Source organism: Mchenga conophoros, linkage group LG10 (genome assembly GCF_057382185.1).
Source record: "Mchenga conophoros isolate Kocher_MC1m ecotype Shallow Benthic linkage group LG10, M_conophoros_male_GT1.1, whole genome shotgun sequence".
Classification (NCBI taxonomy): domain Eukaryota; kingdom Metazoa; phylum Chordata; class Actinopteri; order Cichliformes; family Cichlidae; genus Mchenga; species Mchenga conophoros.
In genome coordinates, this window is record NC_140535.1 from 16,389,677 (window position 1) to 16,409,198 (window position 19,522).

Genomic DNA, 19,522 nt, shown 5'->3' on the forward strand with positions numbered 1-19,522 from the left:
AGGCAATGCTTGGCAAAAAACCCAAACATAGGATATCAGAAGCCTCATAGCAATTATCAAGCACGGTGGTGGATAGGTGAGGATGTGGGCTTGTTTTGCAAGGACTATGCATCCAAGCATAGCAGCAAAACTACAACAGAACGGCTGAAAAAAGTCCAGATCTCGACCCAACTGAAATGAGAGCTTTGCATTAACAAATACCAACAAACCTCAATGAACTGAAGCTGCTCTAAAGAGGAGTGGCTCAAAAATTCTTTCACAATGATGTCAGCGTCTGATAAAGTCAGCAGAAAACAAGTTATTACTTCAGCTTATTGCTGCTAAAGGTGCTTCTGCAAGCTACTGAATTATGTGATGTAATTAGTCTTTCATAGGACTCCATTGAGTCCTGTGTTCTCATTCTTCATATTTAGCAATGCTGCAATTTAGTTCACGCACTCTCTGATCAGCATTCCCGCACTGACTACTCTTTGAGTAATTCTGTGAGTTTCTTCTTAACTGCATATTGTTTAAACTTCATTTCACTTTAATCATTAATGAAACAGCACCTGCATGCTTAAATAAAACAAACCAAGACTGGCACCAATAACCATACCGTGTTCAAAGTCACTTTCTTCCCTCATTCTGATGCTCAGGTTCTCTTGACCATGTCTGCATACCTAGATGCAATTAGTTGCTTCCATGTGATTGGCTAATTAACAAGCAGTTGAACTGGCCTATCCAACAAAGTTGCCAGTGAGTGTTATATTCATGTTGTTAAAAATAAATGTATTTCAACTTCAAAGACACTGCAGGAATTTGAATTGTTAAAATCAGATTTCAGCTCTCTGACTTCTTCACTACATTGCTCATTCCTCCCATTATCACGTGATTAATGAGTGTCAGTTTTTTGTTTTGTTTTTAAAAAAACAAGTGTCAGGTTTTTAAAAGTACCTCAATACTCCCAGCAGTCCATTGTGAAACACAACTTTCTGTTTTAAGCTGTTGTTGTCAGCTTTATGAAGACAGACGGACGTATAAACAGGTCTGGCTGGGGGGTGGGTTCCCTTTTGTAGTTTGATCACGCTGTGCTGTCTGAATAGTTCACCCCAGATGACAATGCAGGGCACAATACAGTGGCTCATGTTTACAAATATCATCCATGCCTTTAACACCTACAACCCCAAAGCAGTTATTGACCACCTTCGGATCATGGCTCATTTGACTCTACATCATGACCATATGGATAAGTTAATGTTTCAATCAGCTAGTTGCTAAATATCAGTGTTGCAAAATATATGATGGCAGCCTTTTTGCAGTGGATTAGTGGTGAGTGCTTAAACATAACAGTTTAACGTTTTCGTAAAATGAAATCGATAATGAAAACCACAGAGCCAATCAGCAAGAACATCTGACCTTACGATCAGAGAGAGGCAGATAACATGACAATGAATTTGCTTTGCAGTCGTGACTGGTGGATCCTGACATTGCCTGTCTGTTCTAGACAATGTTGTCCAGACAGACAGAATGGTGAGATAACATAAACACAGACAAGAGACATAACACTTCATTCACAAAAGCTCTATTCCATCCATCACAGCTATTTGGGTCAGTCACTTGACCATTATTGTCTCCTGTCAGTACAGGGCTGGGGTGACAGCATGCCAGACTCAACCCAGACTGCTTTCTATGCTTTTATTTTCCCAAGGTCAAGCCAAGTTGGCGTAATTGGTGGAATATGGAAATTAATTGTATATTTTAAATGGTTTTCAGATGTAAATTATGTTTAGACTGACTGGGAGCATCCCAACTTAATGGCATCAACAAACCAAACATCAGCACATTTATTTTAATGCATTTATTGTCAACACTGCAGACCAGAGAGGTAAAGGTGACAGCTCAAACAGTTCTGTTGTAAAGAATGCGAGGTACATGGCAGATACACACCTAAGAGCTGCAAATGAGCTTTGTCTAGCTACAGAAAGTCCACTTCAAAAGCACTCATTGTCAGATCCCACAGGATGCTGGGAGGCCAAGAGGGGTCGAATGACAGTAAAGTTGTCATAGTTTCATCCAGGAGCGTTACTATGACCACAGCTGCCTGTACTGAATATGTCAGAACTGATGATGTGATAACTTTCAGGCAGCATTAGGCAAGTGGAGCGCTGCTAGTATCTCATAGCACAGCACCTGGAAAAATAGAAGAGTAAAACTTCAGTTAAACTTGCAATTAGAGATAATTTCTTATGGGTTTGTACCTTTAGCAAAAGCACTATAACAATCGTTCCACGCCTACCTGTATCTTCGGGGGCAGCCGTGATGACCAACAATGTATTCTTGAGCATAGCAGAACCGTCTGCAGAGTCCTCTATACCCACAAGTCCAGTACTGCGTTTCTGGATCAGTTCCTGTAGATAATTATTTAAAAATGACATTCCAGCATCCCTGATGAATGTTGGCTTACTGGCATTTCCATAAGCTATGGTGGCAACGAATCCTTCAGATATTTACAGCACCTAAAATGTATCTGACATAGAAAGTTGTATCGTTTTATGATGTCTTACTTCTCCTCAGTTCAAACACAAACAGGCCCAGTACACTTACGGTGTAGTTTGAGCATATGCGACACTTTGATTTGCTTCATTTCAGTCTCTTACTGTGACAAAGCAGATGCATTCAATCCTTACCCTCCCCAGCTGCGAGCATCAGGAGAAGCACGAGGAGAACCAAGCTCAGTCCCTTCATGTTTGGGTACCAATGAGCTTTCAGACACTGCCGCTGACGCGCTGGTTCTGCATTTATACAGCAGTTGAAGCACGGGGGAGGAGTCCGGCGTGCTCTGTCCAAATCACAATAGCAGAGCATCACTGAGTGATGAGAGTCTGAGGGCTGAAGGTCAGGACTGTCGGTTCACTCAGCATAATCAACAGCTGCAGCCTCTTGAGAATTTGAAGTTTCTTTTTGTTTATTATTCAAAAGAACCATCCCTGTAACTGTCTGTCAATATGCAAAACACAAACTAGTTCTTATAGGATATGCCCCTATGGCAGAGCAGAGCAGTTAATTTAGACGAGAGTGGACTCTTTCAAAAGAAAATGTAGCATTTAAAGGTAAAGGACTATCTAATATATTTGTATTACAGAAGGTAAGCAGAACAGTTCTGTCTGTCCTGCTGCACGTTCAAGCCTCTGTGCACGTACTGCTCTCCCCACCTCTGAATATGGCAGTAGTTCATGTGTTACTGCTGATGCTGGGAAACTCCAAACTGCACAAAACATGCTGGTCCAGTGACGCAGGGAATGATTGTTAACAAAACAATAACAGAGACATATATATATATAATTGGACAGCATGCCCTCTACTGCTCATGCAAAGTTATTTGCTGGCATGTTTGGCCCTCCCAAACAACACAAACAAAACAAATATTTATATACACATATAAACCTAGAAACTGGGCCAATCAAATGAGAAATGGGCTTCGGCTACAATTTTTCAAATTGAAAATAAAATTTAAAAAAAAGAATGAGCATGAGAAGCCCAGCAGCATTACGATTGTCTGCAACAAGATGAAGCACAGAGCAATTTATGTATTTCAACGCGCTTACTGTTTTTGGTCTGGTAAATGTAATTGCGATTTAGAGAAACAGAAGTCTAAATCGATTCCACTACAGTTGTGCAGTACAACCTTCTGGTAGAAGGTGGCGCTGTGTAATTGAAATGCGGATATTTTGCCCCGGCGAAGACGGCTCAGTTCATCCGCGCCTGCGCAGCCTGTACAGCTGCAGCTAAAAACAGCCTTTACAGGTCTGCGCTATCATTTCAAGATGGCGGACCTCCTCGGTTCAATCCTAAACTCGATGGAAAAACCTCCTACAGTCGGCGACCAGGAAAGCCGACGAAAGGCACGAGGTACATATTGTATCGCCTAAACAGCGAATAGCGTCAAGCTAGTCTGAATCCGTTTAAATGAACGTGACGCGGGATTTAAACGTATGTGAAAATTGAAAGAAGAGGCGAACCAGGCATTTCTTGAGCTGCCATTGGTCAGTTCAGCTTTCAGTAAACGGCGACTGACCTGGTTGAAGAGTTAGCACCGCCTCAACACAACATGCTGCAGACTGTCGCAGACAAGTCTGAGCTACGGGCAGCTGCTGAAACGCAAACCTGCCGAGAACAGTCCGTCTTTGCCATCTGATTAAGTTACCTCTGAGCTTTCACAATGCTCGGCTTTCAAATGCAGTTTCCTGAAAACCCAAGTTATTCGAATTCACGGTCATTAACCCTTTCTGTCTCCCAACATCTTATCAAAATCTTAACTATTAGGTCTGGGAATGTGCTTCCTACCTTGGTTCCCTTTAATTGATAAATACTGTGTAGGCTGCTTAAAGCTTACAGTTACAGTCAGCAGCTATAACAAAAGCACATGTACTAAGAACTGCAGTAACTCTTAAGTTTCATATGGCTCCAGTAAAAATGGGATATTTGTTTGTGTAGATGCACTTTTAATGCTTTCAAGAGTCCTGCTCAAAACACTGGCAACACTGAGTGGAGTGTTGGTACAAATAAACAACAAAGAAATGTCTTTTCAGTTGTAGTGAGGACATGGGCACAACCAAATCTCTTTAATTAACTTTAGAGAGTGTGCATCTGTATAAAACATCACAGACATGCAACAGATAATAGGATCTGATGCCTGGTGATTTTGGGATTACAGGAAGCCCGTTGTTTTACTATCCTTGGGTCATTAAGGAAAACGACCAGTTTTTGCAGTAGGACTAGATGTTCTGTGTTTAACAGCGGGGCACTCTGAAAGTTTTCAGTACTAAAATGCCTGAGTAAACACATTAAAAATCAGTTGTTGTTCTTTGAAGAGCAAGCAGCAAGGCTCAAGAAGATGGAAGAAGAGGAGAAAAGAAAGAAAGCAGAGTTCAGGAAAAAGGTGAGACCTTTAAGTGTCTTATCTAAGACAAAATGAATTTGTGATGCAGAGCTTTTCTGACCGCCCTAAATTAATCCTGCTATTTATCACATGCATCTTTTATTCAGATGGAGAAAGAGGTGTCAGATTTCATCCAAGACAGTTCACAACAGAAAAGAAAATACAATCCCATGGGGAAGATTGAAAGGAGTATATTGTACATACTATTTTTCTTTCATTACTAAAAAGTAAAACAAGCATTTATCTGCCTTGAAACACATTTCTCCCCCACTTGTCGATACTATTAAGATTTCATCTCTTCCTGTCTCTCAGACATGATGTTGCAGAGGTGGCTGGTTTGACGTCTTTTTCTTTTGGGGAGGATGAAGAGAGCCGTTACGTCATGCTTTTCAAGAAGGTACGAGTGCTTTGAAATCCAGTGTTGGATCTGAAAACAATCTTTTTAGTTTTATATGACTGATGGGAAAATGTTGTTGTGGCAGGAGTTTGCTCCATCAGATGAGGAGCTGGAAGCCTATCGCAAGGGAGAAGAGTGGGACCCCAAACTGGCTGAACAGCGGCGCAGACTAAAAGTAAGACTGGTGTTCCTCTGTTTTTATATATATATATATATATATATATAATTTTTATTTATTTTTCTTCTTGTCTAATGTTATAATTCCTATATTTAAATATTTAGAAACTAAACAAATGTACCTTCTAAGAAGCTTCCAAAAAACACTTCCATACATATGCAAAGTTTGAAACAGTGATAATGGTAGTTGCTACTTATGCTACTTCTGTGTTAAAGTGGAAGAGTGGAGGCACTTTATGGCTCTGAGGTAAAGAAATTAAGTTGAATTTAAAAAAAATTAACTTCTTGATCACATTTCACTTTGGTGCTTGATGATGATTACCTTGAATTTCTCACCATGTTGCCCTTTCTTGTCACTTCTAGGAACAGGCTGCACTGGAAGAAGCAGCATCCAGTCAGACAGAAAAGTCACAAATATGCCCCAACTCTAACTACAGAGACAAGTACAGTCACCTGATTGGCACTTCAGCTGCAAAAGATGCTGCACATACACTTGAGGCCAACAGGGCTTATGGCTGTGGTGAGTGTAGAGGCCGGCTTACAGAAATGAAACACTTTGCTTTGTGTCATTCTCTTTGGTCATTGTGTTGGTTGTTTTCTGTCCCAGTGCCGGTGGCCAACAAGAGGGACACTCGCTCCATAGAAGAAGCCATGAATGCAATCAGAGCAAAGAAACGGCAGAAGCGCGAGGACGACACGGGGGCGCACGGCAGCAGCTCTTGAGTCTCCGGCACGTGTGCCGTCTGTCTGTCTGCTGTTTGCGTGTGCGAGCACGTAAGTGCGTTTATGTGTGTCTCATTCATCCTATAATGCAATATCCTGTACTTCAGATGTACAAACGTTTAATTTATGTATCAACAAGCAAGTGTTTTCTCATGCTTTGTGACCAAGACTGTGCTAAAATTATAAAAACTTGCTCAGTGGAGGATCTTCAGGTGTGCTGGTGTCTGAGAACTGGGTTGTTAAACACATTTAACATTTGCCTCACACTCACATGTGAACTGTATAGTATAAACATGTTATATGAGTGTTCAGATGCATAAAACCATAACGGCAGAATATTTTTAGCAGATTTAAGCACGGCTGCGCAGGATGAACTTTAAAAATCCAGCTGTTAGGTAGTTAAAATTGAACTCTGCACTGACAGTGTCCAAAATGTCCAGTACAGTTTTTTTTTTTTAAAGCCGTAATCTCATATTTTAACAAGGGTTTGGTTTGTTGAATTTTTCTTTTCAGTCTAAACCTATGTCACATTGTAAAGATGGAAGCATACCATTTTTGTCTGTCACATGAGGAAACCCTCTTTTAGAAATCTTTCTGTAAACCTGCACTGACTGTGTATTCTTTAACTCCAGTGTAAATGTTTTATTAAAAAGCCATGTGATTGCTTACAAAAGGCATCATAATAGGAGTCGGAGTACCAGACTTCTTCTTAGGATGTTGTGCTCTCAGTTTTGTTTTCTGGTTTGTTTGGGTTTGTTTTTTTTTTTTTGTTTGTTTTTTAAATTTCATGTCTTTTGTTTGTTACAAACAAGAATTCATGCAGGTGTTCCCAGCATCTTAGTGTCTCTTTTAACATGGTTGTATCATTTTATCCCCAATGTATTAATAAATGGAGAAAAGTATTAGTTCTTTGTATGTTTGATCCCGTCTCTATTCTCTCAGCAGGGCGAAAAGCTCTCACTCAATACAGCTACATGCATAAACATCTTATAATCAAATCAGCAACTGTGATACATCACTGTCCAATCATAATGGCAGTTACAGTGTATCTACTTGCACTAAATTCCTTTTTTACATTTTCTCTATTGATGTCTTGTTTTATATCACACACGCTGCCTTGGCTTGAGGTCAGGGGCTGCTGCTCTGACATCCTCCGGTAATGTCTTTCTCTGCAGTTCATCTTGTAATCGGAAGGTTGCCGGTTCAAGCCCCAACTCTGACAGTCTCGGTCGTTGTGTCCTTGGGCAAGACACTTCACCCGTTGCCTACTGGTGGTGGTCAGAGGACCCAGTGGCGCCAGTGTCCGGCAGCCTCGTCTCTGTCAGTGCACCCCAGGGCTGCTGTGGCTACAATGTAGCTGCCATCACCAGTGTGTGAATGAGTGGATGACTGAATGTGTAAAGCGCTTTGGGGTCCTTAGGGACTAGTAAAGCGCTATATAAATACAGGCCATTTTTTACAGTTGTGAATTTATTGTTTCCTTGATCATTGCAGCCACGAACTACAATACTCCTTCCATGGTTGGTATGAGGTTTTGGCGTTTACTATGTCTTCTGTTGCAAAACTGACATGTAAAGCGATGCTTTGATTTACTGTTTTTCTTTCATATAACTAAATGCTAAAACAAAAAAAGAGTTGTGCAGATATTTTGCTGTTACCAGTGGGTTCTTCTGATAAATCTTTCAGAAGTATGTAGATTTTGCCAGGAAATATAGTTTTTGTATGTAAACTTAATGGCCACTCCACTTGTTCAGCCTTTTGATAATATAAACATCTAATTAGCCAATCACATGACAGCTGCCCAGTGATTTTAAAAATGTGGACAAGATGGACCTGTCGCATTAGAATGAGTAGGAAAAGTAATTTAAGTGACTTTGAACTGTTGATCTGCTTGGAAGTTTTGCCCAGCCATCTCTGACGATTACACAGAATGGTCTGGAAGAAGTAAATATCCAGTGAACAGCAGTAGCTTTAACACGTGACTCCCAAGCAGCTTTTGGAAAGATCATTTGCACAGAGGGTCACTTTTACTGATTCGTTTAATAAAAAAAAATACAAACATCTTTGTTTTATCACTTTATGGATAATCAAAGCATAAATCCTGGTTCATAACCTCTTTGCTACAACTCCAGCACACTGTTAAAGATTAAAACAGTTCAATCCACATTTTAAACGGCGCCTGTCTCAAACAGCTAAAGAAACGCTTTTAGGGAATTCCTATTAACGCTGATACAAATACATGAGTGCAAGGTTAAATTATTTAAGTGCTTTTATTGCCGTAATTTTGGTACTTTCTACTTTCTAAAGAGAGGAACTGACACTTTTTCTTGAAACAGTGACATTCTTCCACTTCTGTAACGCGGTCGCTGTTTAAGCTGTTTCACTTGTGATACGTCCACTCTAATGCCATCCCTGTTTGTCTCCTGAAGAAGGCGCCATAGATTATCCAACAAAAAAAAAGTAGGATTTTTTTTAAAATTCCTGTTTCACACTGTCCTGCAGTTTCTGTCCCGCAGAAACACATATTTATTGCGCATTGAAGAGTCAGTCGGGCACATGTAAAAAAAAAAAAAAAAAAAAAAAAAAAAAAAGAAGCAAGAAAAGAAATGAAGTCCATGTTTTTGTTCATTTTCATTATTTGGTTTGCAGCTGCAGAGCTAAAACCCCGGAAAGGTAAGAGCAGACTGTTGATGCTTATTCTTTCCTGATCAAACGTGTCTTTGAGGGGGGCTTTAAATGTTACGGAGGGGGAGAAAAGCATGAAAATGCGACTCAAATGAGAAAAGTTTGCTCGGATTCCGCGACTCGTATATTAGGATTAACGTGTTTGCTGCACAGTTTTCTTTCTCTTTTGCTGTCACAGAAGTCAGCAGAAGTTAAATCATGACTTCTGTTTCTCTAAATAGTCTTAGGGAACAGTCCGCTGTTTGGCATCTGATACGTTTTCCACGTTTTAACCCAGTTTACACAACTCAAAGGTGACAGTTGCTTTGGAAAATGTTTTATGCAGTACTGAAGTAGTGTGAATGTCTTTATTTTCTGCCGATCCGTTTATCTGCGCCATATGCGTTTCTCAGTAGCTCATCTTTTTTTGTTTAACTCTCAGGGTCCGGTTTGGTGTGTACTTTCAAAGACAAGACATATATCCCAGGAGACAGCTGGCATCCTTATCTAGAGCCTTTTGGGTACATGTTCTGCATACGCTGCGTCTGCACAGAGGTAAAGTTGATACATTAAAGGGATATTACACCAAAAGAAGCCAAAGTTGCTTAAATAGCAGCCTATAAATTCTGGGATTTGCTCTCTTTTAGACAGGCCATGTGAAATGTAACACAATCAAGTGCCCTGTCCTGCCATGTGAAAACCCTGTAGCTGAGCCTCAGCAATGCTGTCCGAGATGCACAGGTAGACTGACTCGTCACACACTGTCAGCTTAAGCTTTTGAGAAAAACTACTTCTGTTGTGGTTTTTAAAGCATCCCGTCCTGCTTGGTGTGTTCTCCCCCCTCTCCCAGACGAGCCGAGGATTCCTGCAGGGCTGAGGGCTTCGGTGAAATCCTGCAGGTATAATGGGAGCATTTATCAGCCCGGGGAGACATTCACCAAACACAACCTCTTCCCATCCAAGCAAAGCAATCAGTGTGTTATGTGCACATGCTCTGTGAGTTCAGTCTAATTTGATACTTTCATTTCTTAGTTTCTGAATAAAGAGTTTTCATTTTTCAGAGAGAGTTTGATTGTAAAAAGGATGTAAAATGCAAAAGAAATAGGAGAATATTCAGAACCTTTGCAATGTAATTCATATTGAAATGTTAGATATGTAAAGAAAAATCATTATATACATGTGTGGGGTGTGTTTTTTTTAAGTATAGTGTTATTGCATGTATGAGAAGAAGTAGCTGCCAGTGTTATGCAGTTGTAAGTGAAATGCATTGCTGTCTTGCTTTGGCTGTGACATGCACATAATACAAAGTGTACTTTACAATATAGAGCAGCATGACAAGCTAATGTTTAAGCTTTTAAGTGCTTTTTGCTTAAAATGTTGTACAAAAACAGAATAAACAGCAATTATTTAACCAGTGAATAACTTACAGGTACAGGTTTAAAAACAGTGAAAAAAGCTTTGGGCACATTTCTTTGCCGTGCTGTATCTGAACAAAGGGCAATTTGTTTTTTTGGTAGCGATATGATGTGCTGTTAAAATACATTTTGCTATCACAGCATGGTTATTATTATAATATTATCTAATTCATTCCACTTTTTACAATAGATAGTTCTCGAATGTCATTTTTTTCTTAATATTGGATTTTTTTCTTATCACAGGATGGAAACATCTTCTGTGCTCTGAAAACCTGCCAACCTATCACCTGTTCCTCCCCGGCGTCTGTTCCAGATACCTGCTGTTTGCTGTGTAAAGGTAGTCAATCTTCTCTAAGCTGACAAAATGCCTTTATTCAGTTTCCAAGATGGAATTCACGAAGCAGTAAGGAGCACTATTTTAGGATTTTCACATATAGGTTAGGGGCTGAGCAATGTAGCTGGTTAATAAGAGTGGTTTTTTTTTATATTGATCTACATTCCCCTTTTTTTCTCTTAGATCATGGCGTCAGTGGGTCCTCATCAACTGAGGATGGAAACCATCAGCTAAACAGAGGAGTTGTATGTATTTTGCTGATTGCTTTCGTGGGAAATTTGCCTGCATTTGAAAATTATATTTAAATTTAGTTTAAGACTGCAAAGTGGTCTCACCAGTTTAGTAGCTGCAGTTTAATTATAGGGCTTGAAATCTAACAGGATCTGGTAAGCTGTCCTCGTCTGTGTCACCGTGATCACGACAAAAGTCGGAGCAAGCAGGCTGATTTTTTCCCCCTTATGCAGTTATCCGCCCAACTTGGCATCATATTGTTCAGATTCTTTGTGAATCACCCATTTGCTGTGATTGTTAGTGACAAAGGCACAATCTGTGGTTCATTTGGCCCAATCACTGCGCAGCACTGAGCTGCACTGTCATCCTATTTAAAGGGGAAAAAATGAGCTAAAAGCAGTGACTCAGATGTCTTTAGCAATGTTATTAACTTTAATGATTTGGGGCATATTCTGATGTTCCTTCAGTTTTCACTTTGGGGGCAAAGCAAGTAACTCCAGTAGCTAAATACATGAAGGATAACTGCATTGTCTTCTGTTTTACATAGAGGCATTCGGTTGATCAGTGCTCTGGAGAACAGAGCAGGGTGCGGTCCAACCGCGCCACTGCACCCAGGACCTCTCCTAGAGGCCCGAGTCTCAGTAAACTCAACCTTAAAGGGGCTTCAGAGACCACCGTGAAGATTTTGTTGCAGAGGAAACACCAAAGAGGTGAGACTTTGTCAAAACAGAAAGATCATTTGTAGGCATTTTATTTTATGTACATGCTTCTCACAACTTTACAATCGTTTCCATATGTAGCGCAACACTCAAATGTTTTCCATTTCTCTCAGCGTGTTTATACAATGGCAAGACATACTCTCATGGAGACATGTGGCACCCAGTTTTGGGTAAAGTCCTGGAATGCATCCTGTGCACTTGTACTGACGGGATATCGGACTGCAAACGCATCACATGTCCTACCCAGTACCCTTGCCAACATCCTATGAAATCAGCGGGAAAGTGCTGCAAGACTTGTCCAGGTAGTCAAACAATACTTTGGCTGTTTATACAGATTTGATGTTGATGGACTGTAAACATCATCCATTCAACCGCTCTCCTAATTGTTTTCCCCAGAGACTAAAGCTGAAAGTAACCAGACCCAGTGCTATCTCGGACATAAAAATAACCTCTTGGTGTATAAAGTTGAATCAGCTCTGAATGTTGACTCACCCAACGCAGTTAGGATCATTGCTGTTGAAAGACAAAGTACTGCTGAAGTTGAAGTACAAGTATGGAACACTATAGAAGGTACTCTGAGCTATATTATAGGAAAAGTTAACATTTTTTTCAAACGTGCTCATTTTTTCTTGCCGAGTATTAGATGAGAAGATTGTGAGCATGTACAGGTTTCCTGACTGTTCAGTATCATCACTCACTTAGCATACAGAGTGGCTTTCATTCATTTTAGAGGTGCTGGTCAGCAGATTCTCTTACCTGAGCCAAGCTATTTTCTTCATATTTCCAGTCTTTATGAGAGTGTAACTTAACTCCCTCCAATAGACTGTACATAAAAGCTGCACCACTGCTCCAGCTCTCAGACCTGAACCTCCAGCAGAAGTGCCTTAAATCTAAATTATTAATAACAACTTCTCTGATTTGTACCAAAAACACATGAAAATCTATGAGAAAAAGAGGGTCTACCTTGTGGTTCAAGCTACCACGTGAGGATGGAGTGCCTTCAGCTTTGGTTTAAAAACAAGACAGCAATAGAAGAAATCCTGAACTTGAGGCTTTAAATTGGTAGTTCACAAACCCTAAAGTAGCTTTATGGTGGTTACATCCATCTTTGATATACAGCTTAGTCGTACCTTTATATTAAAGATATAGTGTGTGTCACGACTGTCGTTCTTCTCACCTAACACTTGACAACAGAGCAAAAAAGAATAGAAAGCCAATTAGAACAAAGTGGGAATGCTGTGTAAAATGCAAACAAAAACATCATGCTGTGATTTGTCTCATAAACCCATATTTTATTCACAATAGATCACAGAAAACATCTAAAAGTGAAAACTGAGAAAATGTACAGTTTTAAGATCAAAATATATTCTTGATGGTCGCAACATGCCTCAAAAAAAGTTGGGACAGGGTAATGTTTGCCAGTGTGTACCACCTCTCTTCTTTTAACGACAGCCAATAAATGTGTGGACTTTTAAGAGAGGAATCTTGTCCCATTATTGTCCAATATAAAATTATTGCTAAAACAGTCTTCTTTGTTGTATTTTTAATTTCGTGACACGCCAAATGTTTTCAGTTGGTGAAAGGTCTGGACTGCAGTGGAGTATGCGGTTTAGCATTGTTTTGCCGAGATGCAAGCCTGATGGTGCCTTTCAAGCTGCCAAACTCATAGCCACTAATGCACCTCTATACCTCTATACTTCAGAGATGCAGGCTTTTGAACTTTTGGACAACAAACCGAGCTCCTCCTGTGTAGTTCTAAGGATGCGGCATCCATGTTTTCCAAGACAAATTTCTGATTTTGATTCATCTGACCTCAGGACAGTTGTCCACTTTGCCTCGAGAGTTTTAGCCCAGAGAAGACAGCGATGTGTCTCGATCATGTTCACATGTGGTTTCCTCTTTGCATGACAGAGCTTTGACTTGCATTTGTTGATGGCACAGTGAACTGAGCTCACGAAGTGATTAATGCAATACCGAAGATCATAGGCTTCCAGTACTGATTTTTGGCCTTTTCCTTTGAGCACGGAAATTTCTTCACATTCTCAGAATCTTTTGGTGATATTATGTACTAAGATGATGGAATCTTTTAATTTTATACCAAGAAAAATGATTCTGAACTTGCTCCACTATTTGCAGTTTTTGCAGATTAGTGACTACCTTCAGTTCAATTAGTTGTTTTTATGTAGCACCAAGGTAAAAATGCTGCAATATTAGAAAGACACTCCTACACGTCCCCCTATGGCAAGTGCTTGGAGACAGTGGCAAGGAAAAACTCCCACTGAGCAGGAAACAGGAAGGGACATCCATCTCTTGTGATTGGTTGGAAGTGAGGGGAGGGAGAGAGAAACAGAGTTTCATAACTATTAATGATTAAATGCAGAGTGTTGTATAAACACACAGGGAATGAAAAGAGATGACTACGTCTTAGAAACTCTGCCTTGGCTAGATGCTCTTTTTACCCAGGCACGTTACTAACCTGTTGCCAATGAATCTAATTAGCTGCAAAACGTTCCTCCAGCTGTTTCCTTTTAGTACAACTTACTTTTCCCACCTATTGTTGCTCCTGTTCCAAGTTTTTTGAGACGTGTTGCTACCATCGAATTTAAAAATAAGCTTACTTTTGTAAAATAGTCACATGTTTAAACGTTTAATGTTTTTTCTATCGTTCTATGAAAAATAAATCATTTAATTCCGTTTTTATTTATTTTTGTTCCCCTCAACTCTTCTGAAATTAGGGTTATAGTTTCCAAAATGTGTAAAGCAAGACAAACATACAGCACGGCTGCACCTCTGTGTGATTCTCCTCTGAGTCCTTTATTCTTACAGGCGTTTTGCAATTAATGGAAATTGGCGACATTCAAAGGAAAGACATTTTGGATCATCCAGAGAACTGCACGTTGCTCACAACACTCGATGAAGGTTTGTTTTTTGAAGCGACTGATTTATGTGGCAGATTTTGAAATCATTATTTTAGACTTATCTTACTGTGATTTTGTGTGTGTGTGTATCAGGTTTACATCAGTTCTCATTTATTTTTCAGAGACATGGAGAAAATTTAAAGAGGAAGGAGAAAATCTGAGTAAAGCTCCTCAGACCACGATTTGTGAAGATGGCATTCGGGAGATTGTGACTTTCCTAAATCCTAAGCAAACCGAAGGCCTGTGTTCACCCTAATTGTCGCTATATGTATCATTATTCAGAATAACTACTTGGATGTGCAAGTCAAATATATTATCTATACTGTTTTTAATCCATCATTGACCATCATGTTTAATCATCACATATTTTTAGTTTTAAACTGTTAGGTTGCACAGTCTGTAGCAGTGCGCTCGACAGCTGACTTGCTTATGATGTGTACTTGTAATAATTCAAAAACTATCATGAATTTAGCTAGGTGCTGTAATTATAAACAAAATGTGAACATGTGAATAAGAAATGTAGATTTCTTAGCAGCTTCATTCAGTTGTAATTTTGGGACGAAGGCTTCAAAGACTGTTTTGGCATTCACTCAGTGGGATCAGTATTTGTGGAAGAAGGGAAAGGCTTTGCTTAAGTACATGAAAGGAACTTGTATTTTAATATAAGTTGGGATAGAAGCCACATTTTGTTTGTTTGTGTGGTCATCAAAGTATTTATTGTAAATACAGCAAGTTTTTGTCACCTTATTTAAAGGGTATTGTTTCCTATATGATTTCTGTGTATATACATGTGACTGCTTGAATGTTTTTCTTATTTTTCTTGAAGTAGTTTCAGGCATTACATGGGAGTAAATGCACAGCTTTTTACAATTGTGCCTTTTCTGTTGTTAGCTAAAGACCTATTGTAGCTTCTTTTTGTATGCAGCTGCACAGTTTGTTGTAATATCCTGATATTTTACTGCTCCACATACCTTTTGTGTATTTTACAGTGGCGGATGTAGTTGAATGCACTCTGTACCACCCCTCATGGGTATAAATACCTTAAAGTTTTCTCTGATTTGTGTCCTGCTGTTATGTATGAAATGATGCATTTCAGTCACAGTAGGAATCAGGATTTCTACTTGAGGCAGGGTGTCTAACTGTTTTTGAGAATGATTTGCTGATTCATCAGTGGTCTGCACGCCAGCTACAGCAGTGCAGTCCTAAGACCTTCATCGCCTGGAGGCTTCCAATAAATCGAGCTCCGGAAGGCCGGATAAACTGTGTTCCAGCTGGAAATTAAATGTTATCAGAGGCGTGGAAATCAAAAGCAGAAGCTCAAACTAAACCTTAAACTCATATTTTCTGATCAGCCACAACATTCAAACTACCCATATAGTTTGTATATTTGTGCCACCAAATACAACTCAGACACATTAAGACATAAACTCTGAAAAACCACTGAAGGTTGGTTTCAAGGAATTGAGATGTTAGTGCCCTGAAAACATGTTTGCCTTCTTCCATAGTCTTAGGTTTTTGTTTTTTTTTTGCATATTTATCATACTTTACACGTATCTCTGAGCATTAAAAAATGTAATAGTAGACAAAGATCATTCAGGTAAATAAGAGAAAAAAAGCGATGCAAACCTGCCTGGCCCTGTGTAAAAAACAAAAATGGCCCTCCTTGTTAATTAACCGTGATTAACCACATTTTTTGTGGAAACCAGAGTTCAGTTTAACTAGCCACACACATGCCTGATTAATGCCAGATCTGACAAAGTAAGGTAGGCTAAAAGAGTTAAAACAAACAAACAAAAAAACACATGCCACAAAAGAAAGAAACAGCTGAGAAACAAAGTTACTGACATCTGTCAGTCTGGAAAGAGCTACAAAGTCATTTCTAAGGCTTTGGGACTCAAATAAACCACAGTGAGAGCCAACCTTCTGATTAGTAGATGACCTGCTCTGCCTCCTGAGCTACAGCCACCATAACGATCACAGCTTTTTATGTATGGGTGTAGGAACAGCTCTTTTCCAGATACTTTGGACCAATCCCACAACAAACTGACAGTTTTTACAATTGGATTTGTGAATGTGTTTCTCAAATTTGTCATCATTATATTGTGTCCTTACCAAAAACATCCCTTGCTTGTGAAGGTCGCAATAATTTCATAATTTTGAACCTCTAATTCTGAAACATGCTTAAAAATAAAGGTTAGCTCCCATACTGATGTCAATTTCTTAAAATCCCAGAGCAATGGTGGCTACTAAATGTATAAAATAGTGGTCAAAAGATTCTGACACTTTCACTGAAATATACATAAAATTTCCATTTATCTGAATTTAATATTTTTTGTTGACAATATCATCCTGTCATCTCATTTAAGTGATCCCAAATTAACATTGAGTTACCCTCTACTTTTTGCCCTTCAGCTGTATAAGGCTGATGGGTATTGTTGTCACTCCACCAGGTCATCGGGCAGCTGGGTGGGCTGGCAGGCGGTGTGGCCGAGAATGAGGAGCCATGGAGTTCGAAATTGATACCAAAGGTGTATCTACCAAAACTCAAATTTGAGACTGAATCCTTTCTCCTAATAACAATTAATAATAACAACAACAATAAACCAAAATGACAACAATTAATTTGTTGCACTATATGTCCACTTAATAGTAAAATCCTCCACTCCAGTAACTTCTTTCTTAAAATTATTATACAAATGTATTTGCCAAAAATCATCTTGATGAGCCGCAAGACTGATGATATTCTGTGGATGGACAAGACAAAAGCAAACCTTTTTGGAAGCTTTGAGTCCCATTACATCTGAATTCATAAAAAGAACACCAACAGTCAAGCACGGTGGTGGTAGTGTGATGATCTAGGGCTGCTTTGCTGTTTTACAACCTTGAAGACTTGCTGTAATCGATGGAACCATGAATTCTGCTTTTTATCCATCAGATCAGACCCTGAAGCTTAAGCACAATCAGGCTATGAAGCCCGACAATGATCCAAAACACACCAGCAATTCCACCTCTGAATGACTAAAAACCACAAATAAAAGAAAAAACCCAAACAAATAAAGGTTTTGCAGCGGCCTAGTTAATGTCCAGATCATAATCAGATTGAAATGTTTTGGCATGACCTTAAAAAGGCCCTTCATGCTCAAAAACCCTCCAGTGTGCCTGAATTAAAACAAGTCTGCATTCTTCCACAGTGATGTGAAAGACTCATTGCCAGTTATTGTAAATGTTTGATTTCAGTTCTTTATTTTTGCCAAGGCCAGCACAACCAGTTATTTGGTTAAGGGGCAATTATTTTCTTCCCTTAAGAAATGAAATCATTATTTAAAAACTGCAGCGTTAACTGTCTTGAACTGTCAGCCCCTCCAAGTAAGTGATGCATATGCACCTTGTGTTTAATATCCTAGACAAACTAAGGGCTCACTGAATTTATCACTGTAATGTTTGTAAAGTTATAAATGGTGACACGTTATATACGTCATCATTCTGATGGATCGGCTTGGTGGATCAATATCGTGCTCTCTGCCTTCTTTAATAGGGCTTAATGGTTTGAACAAGCATAACTGAAGTTACATCCAAACCAGCAAGAACAAAGGGTTTATTATTCAGGGAATAACTCTCTAATAAATAATTCTCATGAATAGAAAGGAGTTTTTAGGGGTTTAATCAATGCCAGGAGAGGAATATTCAAATAAAATTGTTAGACTTTTCACAGTGTGCCAAAATTTTGCAGGAGGTCGGTGATGCTTTGAAGCTCTAAGAGATTTTGCATTGTTGCCTAGAACTGGGGGGAAAGGGCCCTATTAGCAAGTCAGCATACTAATTTTTTCTTGTAATCTTCTAAGATTCATAGTGAATAACTTAAAGGAATATGAGGAGAAATTCAAAATATTGTGTGAAATTAATCACAGTAAATCTTACATATTAATCCCATATTACACAGATGTGGGCCAGAGGAAATTGTGGCTTATTAAAACACAATAATAGGAATAAATAAATAAATGAATTATTAATACCATTTATTTCTATAGCACCTTTCTAATCCAAAGATACAAGGTGCTTCACAGAATTTCCAATGATCAGTGGAATTAAAACATAGAATGAGTCAAATAAGACTGAATCATAACCAACATGGACGTAGCCACTGTGAAGTCTTCTTTGGTTTGTTGAAGCCTCAGTGTTAGTGTTTTGTTTTCTTTAGAATAAAAAGTTACCATATTGGACAAATGAGTGGAGTATGCTCTCCATGCTGGTGACCTGTCCTCTGTGCACCCTGCCTCTCGCCCCTTGGTAGCTGTAATAGGCTCCAGTCCCCCTGCAACCCTGAACTGGATAAGAGGAAGAGAATGGATGGATGGATGGATGGATGGATGGCGCGGAGTAGTTATGGGTTGACGCTCTCAGTCAAACTGCAGTCTTAAATTGTATGGGTGCAATGCACAGACACACACACTTGCTCATTAGTGCTAAAAAACAGAAAAACAAAAAAAATTAGAATTTTATTGACCGAGGATGAAAAGAAAAATCTTTTTGGACAGGCTGGGAGATTTCAGTGACTTCACCTACAGAGGATGATGTTGTGCTAGCACACCTGTCAGGCAAAGTGATCACCCCTAACTTCAAGCCTCACTATATGAATGAAAAAAAAACCCAGCCTGTGTTATAGACCATCAATGGAGGATTAATCAGGTGTTTAACATTGATTAATTGTCTTTTTTCCAGAAGGAAAAAAGAAAAAGAACAAAGAACAAAGAAAAAAAAGAAAGAAAAAAGGTGGATTTTGAGACAGGGCCTTCCTGCTTTGAGGCAACAGTGCTAACCACCACAGTGCCATGCTGGTGTGCTGTTTACCACACTGGGTTTTTTCAAATGGTCTTTAGTTGGCCATTTTAACATGGCAGCCTATGGAAGGAATCACTTTTGTTGCTGGAAATACTTTTTTAAATCATTTTAAAATGCAAAAATGGTGCAGGCACACCAACAACACAGTTGCTATTTATTTCTGGATCCACGCTTCAGTTCTTGGTTT

The 19,522-nt window shown here is 39.3% G+C and overlaps 3 protein-coding genes across 5 annotated transcripts; 2 read left to right on the plus strand and 1 right to left on the minus strand.

The window, feature by feature from the left end:
• Positions 1–1,822: 1,822 nt before the first annotated feature.
• defbl2 (defensin, beta-like 2) lies at positions 1,823–4,125 on the minus strand. Of its 3 annotated transcripts, none has more exons than XM_085288874.1 (4): positions 4,055–4,125; positions 2,667–2,818; positions 2,276–2,387; positions 1,823–2,169 (listed from the first exon to the last, which is right to left on the minus strand). In XM_085288874.1, the coding sequence occupies exons 2-4, from the start codon at positions 2,722–2,724 to the stop codon at positions 2,148–2,150; spliced, it is 192 nt and encodes a 63-aa protein (XP_085145000.1). In that variant the 5' UTR covers positions 2,725–2,818; positions 4,055–4,125; the 3' UTR covers positions 1,823–2,147. The 3 variants fall into 3 exon arrangements, with proteins under 3 accessions (XP_085145000.1, XP_085145001.1, XP_085144999.1); XM_085288875.1 differs by lacking the exon at positions 4,055–4,125 and adding an exon at positions 3,585–3,735; XM_085288873.1 differs by lacking the exon at positions 4,055–4,125 and having other exon boundaries at positions 2,667–2,844.
• On the plus strand, positions 3,732–7,120 carry spag7 (sperm associated antigen 7). Its single transcript, XM_085288872.1, has 7 exons — positions 3,732–3,888; positions 4,851–4,918; positions 5,026–5,114; positions 5,231–5,315; positions 5,401–5,490; positions 5,856–6,012; positions 6,100–7,120. Exons 1-7 carry the CDS (start codon positions 3,804–3,806, stop codon positions 6,213–6,215), a joined length of 690 nt encoding a protein of 229 aa, XP_085144998.1. The 5' UTR covers positions 3,732–3,803; the 3' UTR covers positions 6,216–7,120.
• Positions 7,121–7,231: 111 nt separating this feature from the next.
• On the plus strand, positions 7,232–15,553 carry chrdl2 (chordin-like 2). Its single transcript, XM_085288870.1, has 11 exons — positions 7,232–8,888; positions 9,322–9,434; positions 9,527–9,620; positions 9,730–9,875; positions 10,538–10,631; positions 10,812–10,873; positions 11,407–11,569; positions 11,692–11,880; positions 11,975–12,148; positions 14,405–14,497; positions 14,619–15,553. Exons 1-11 carry the CDS (start codon positions 8,822–8,824, stop codon positions 14,750–14,752), a joined length of 1,329 nt encoding a protein of 442 aa, XP_085144996.1. The 5' UTR covers positions 7,232–8,821; the 3' UTR covers positions 14,753–15,553.
• Positions 15,554–19,522: the final 3,969 nt, after the last annotated feature.

Bases quoted from the DNA above. Each gene is read 5' to 3' on its own strand.
- chrdl2 (XM_085288870.1), top strand. From the start codon at position 8,822: ATGAAGTCCATGTTTTTGTTCATTTTCATTATTTGGTTTGCAGCTGCA. The intron at 9,876-10,537 runs GTGAGTTCAGTC...TTCTTATCACAG, and splicing joins GTGTTATGTGCACATGCTCT to GATGGAAACATCTTCTGTGC. The intron at 14,498-14,618 runs GTTTGTTTTTTG...TTTATTTTTCAG, and splicing joins GCTCACAACACTCGATGAAG to AGACATGGAGAAAATTTAAA.
- spag7 (XM_085288872.1), top strand. From the start codon at position 3,804: ATGGCGGACCTCCTCGGTTCAATCCTAAACTCGATGGAAAAACCTCCT. The intron at 3,889-4,850 runs GTACATATTGTA...TGTTCTTTGAAG, and splicing joins AAGCCGACGAAAGGCACGAG to AGCAAGCAGCAAGGCTCAAG. The intron at 5,491-5,855 runs GTAAGACTGGTG...TGTCACTTCTAG, and splicing joins AACAGCGGCGCAGACTAAAA to GAACAGGCTGCACTGGAAGA.
- defbl2 (XM_085288873.1), bottom strand. From the start codon at position 2,844: ATGCTCTGCTATTGTGATTTGGACAGAGCACGCCGGACTCCTCCCCCG. The intron at 2,388-2,666 runs GTAAGGATTGAA...AATTATCTACAG, and splicing joins GATGCTCGCAGCTGGGGAGG to GAACTGATCCAGAAACGCAG. The intron at 2,170-2,275 runs GTAGGCGTGGAA...CTATTTTTCCAG, and splicing joins GGCTGCCCCCGAAGATACAG to GTGCTGTGCTATGAGATACT.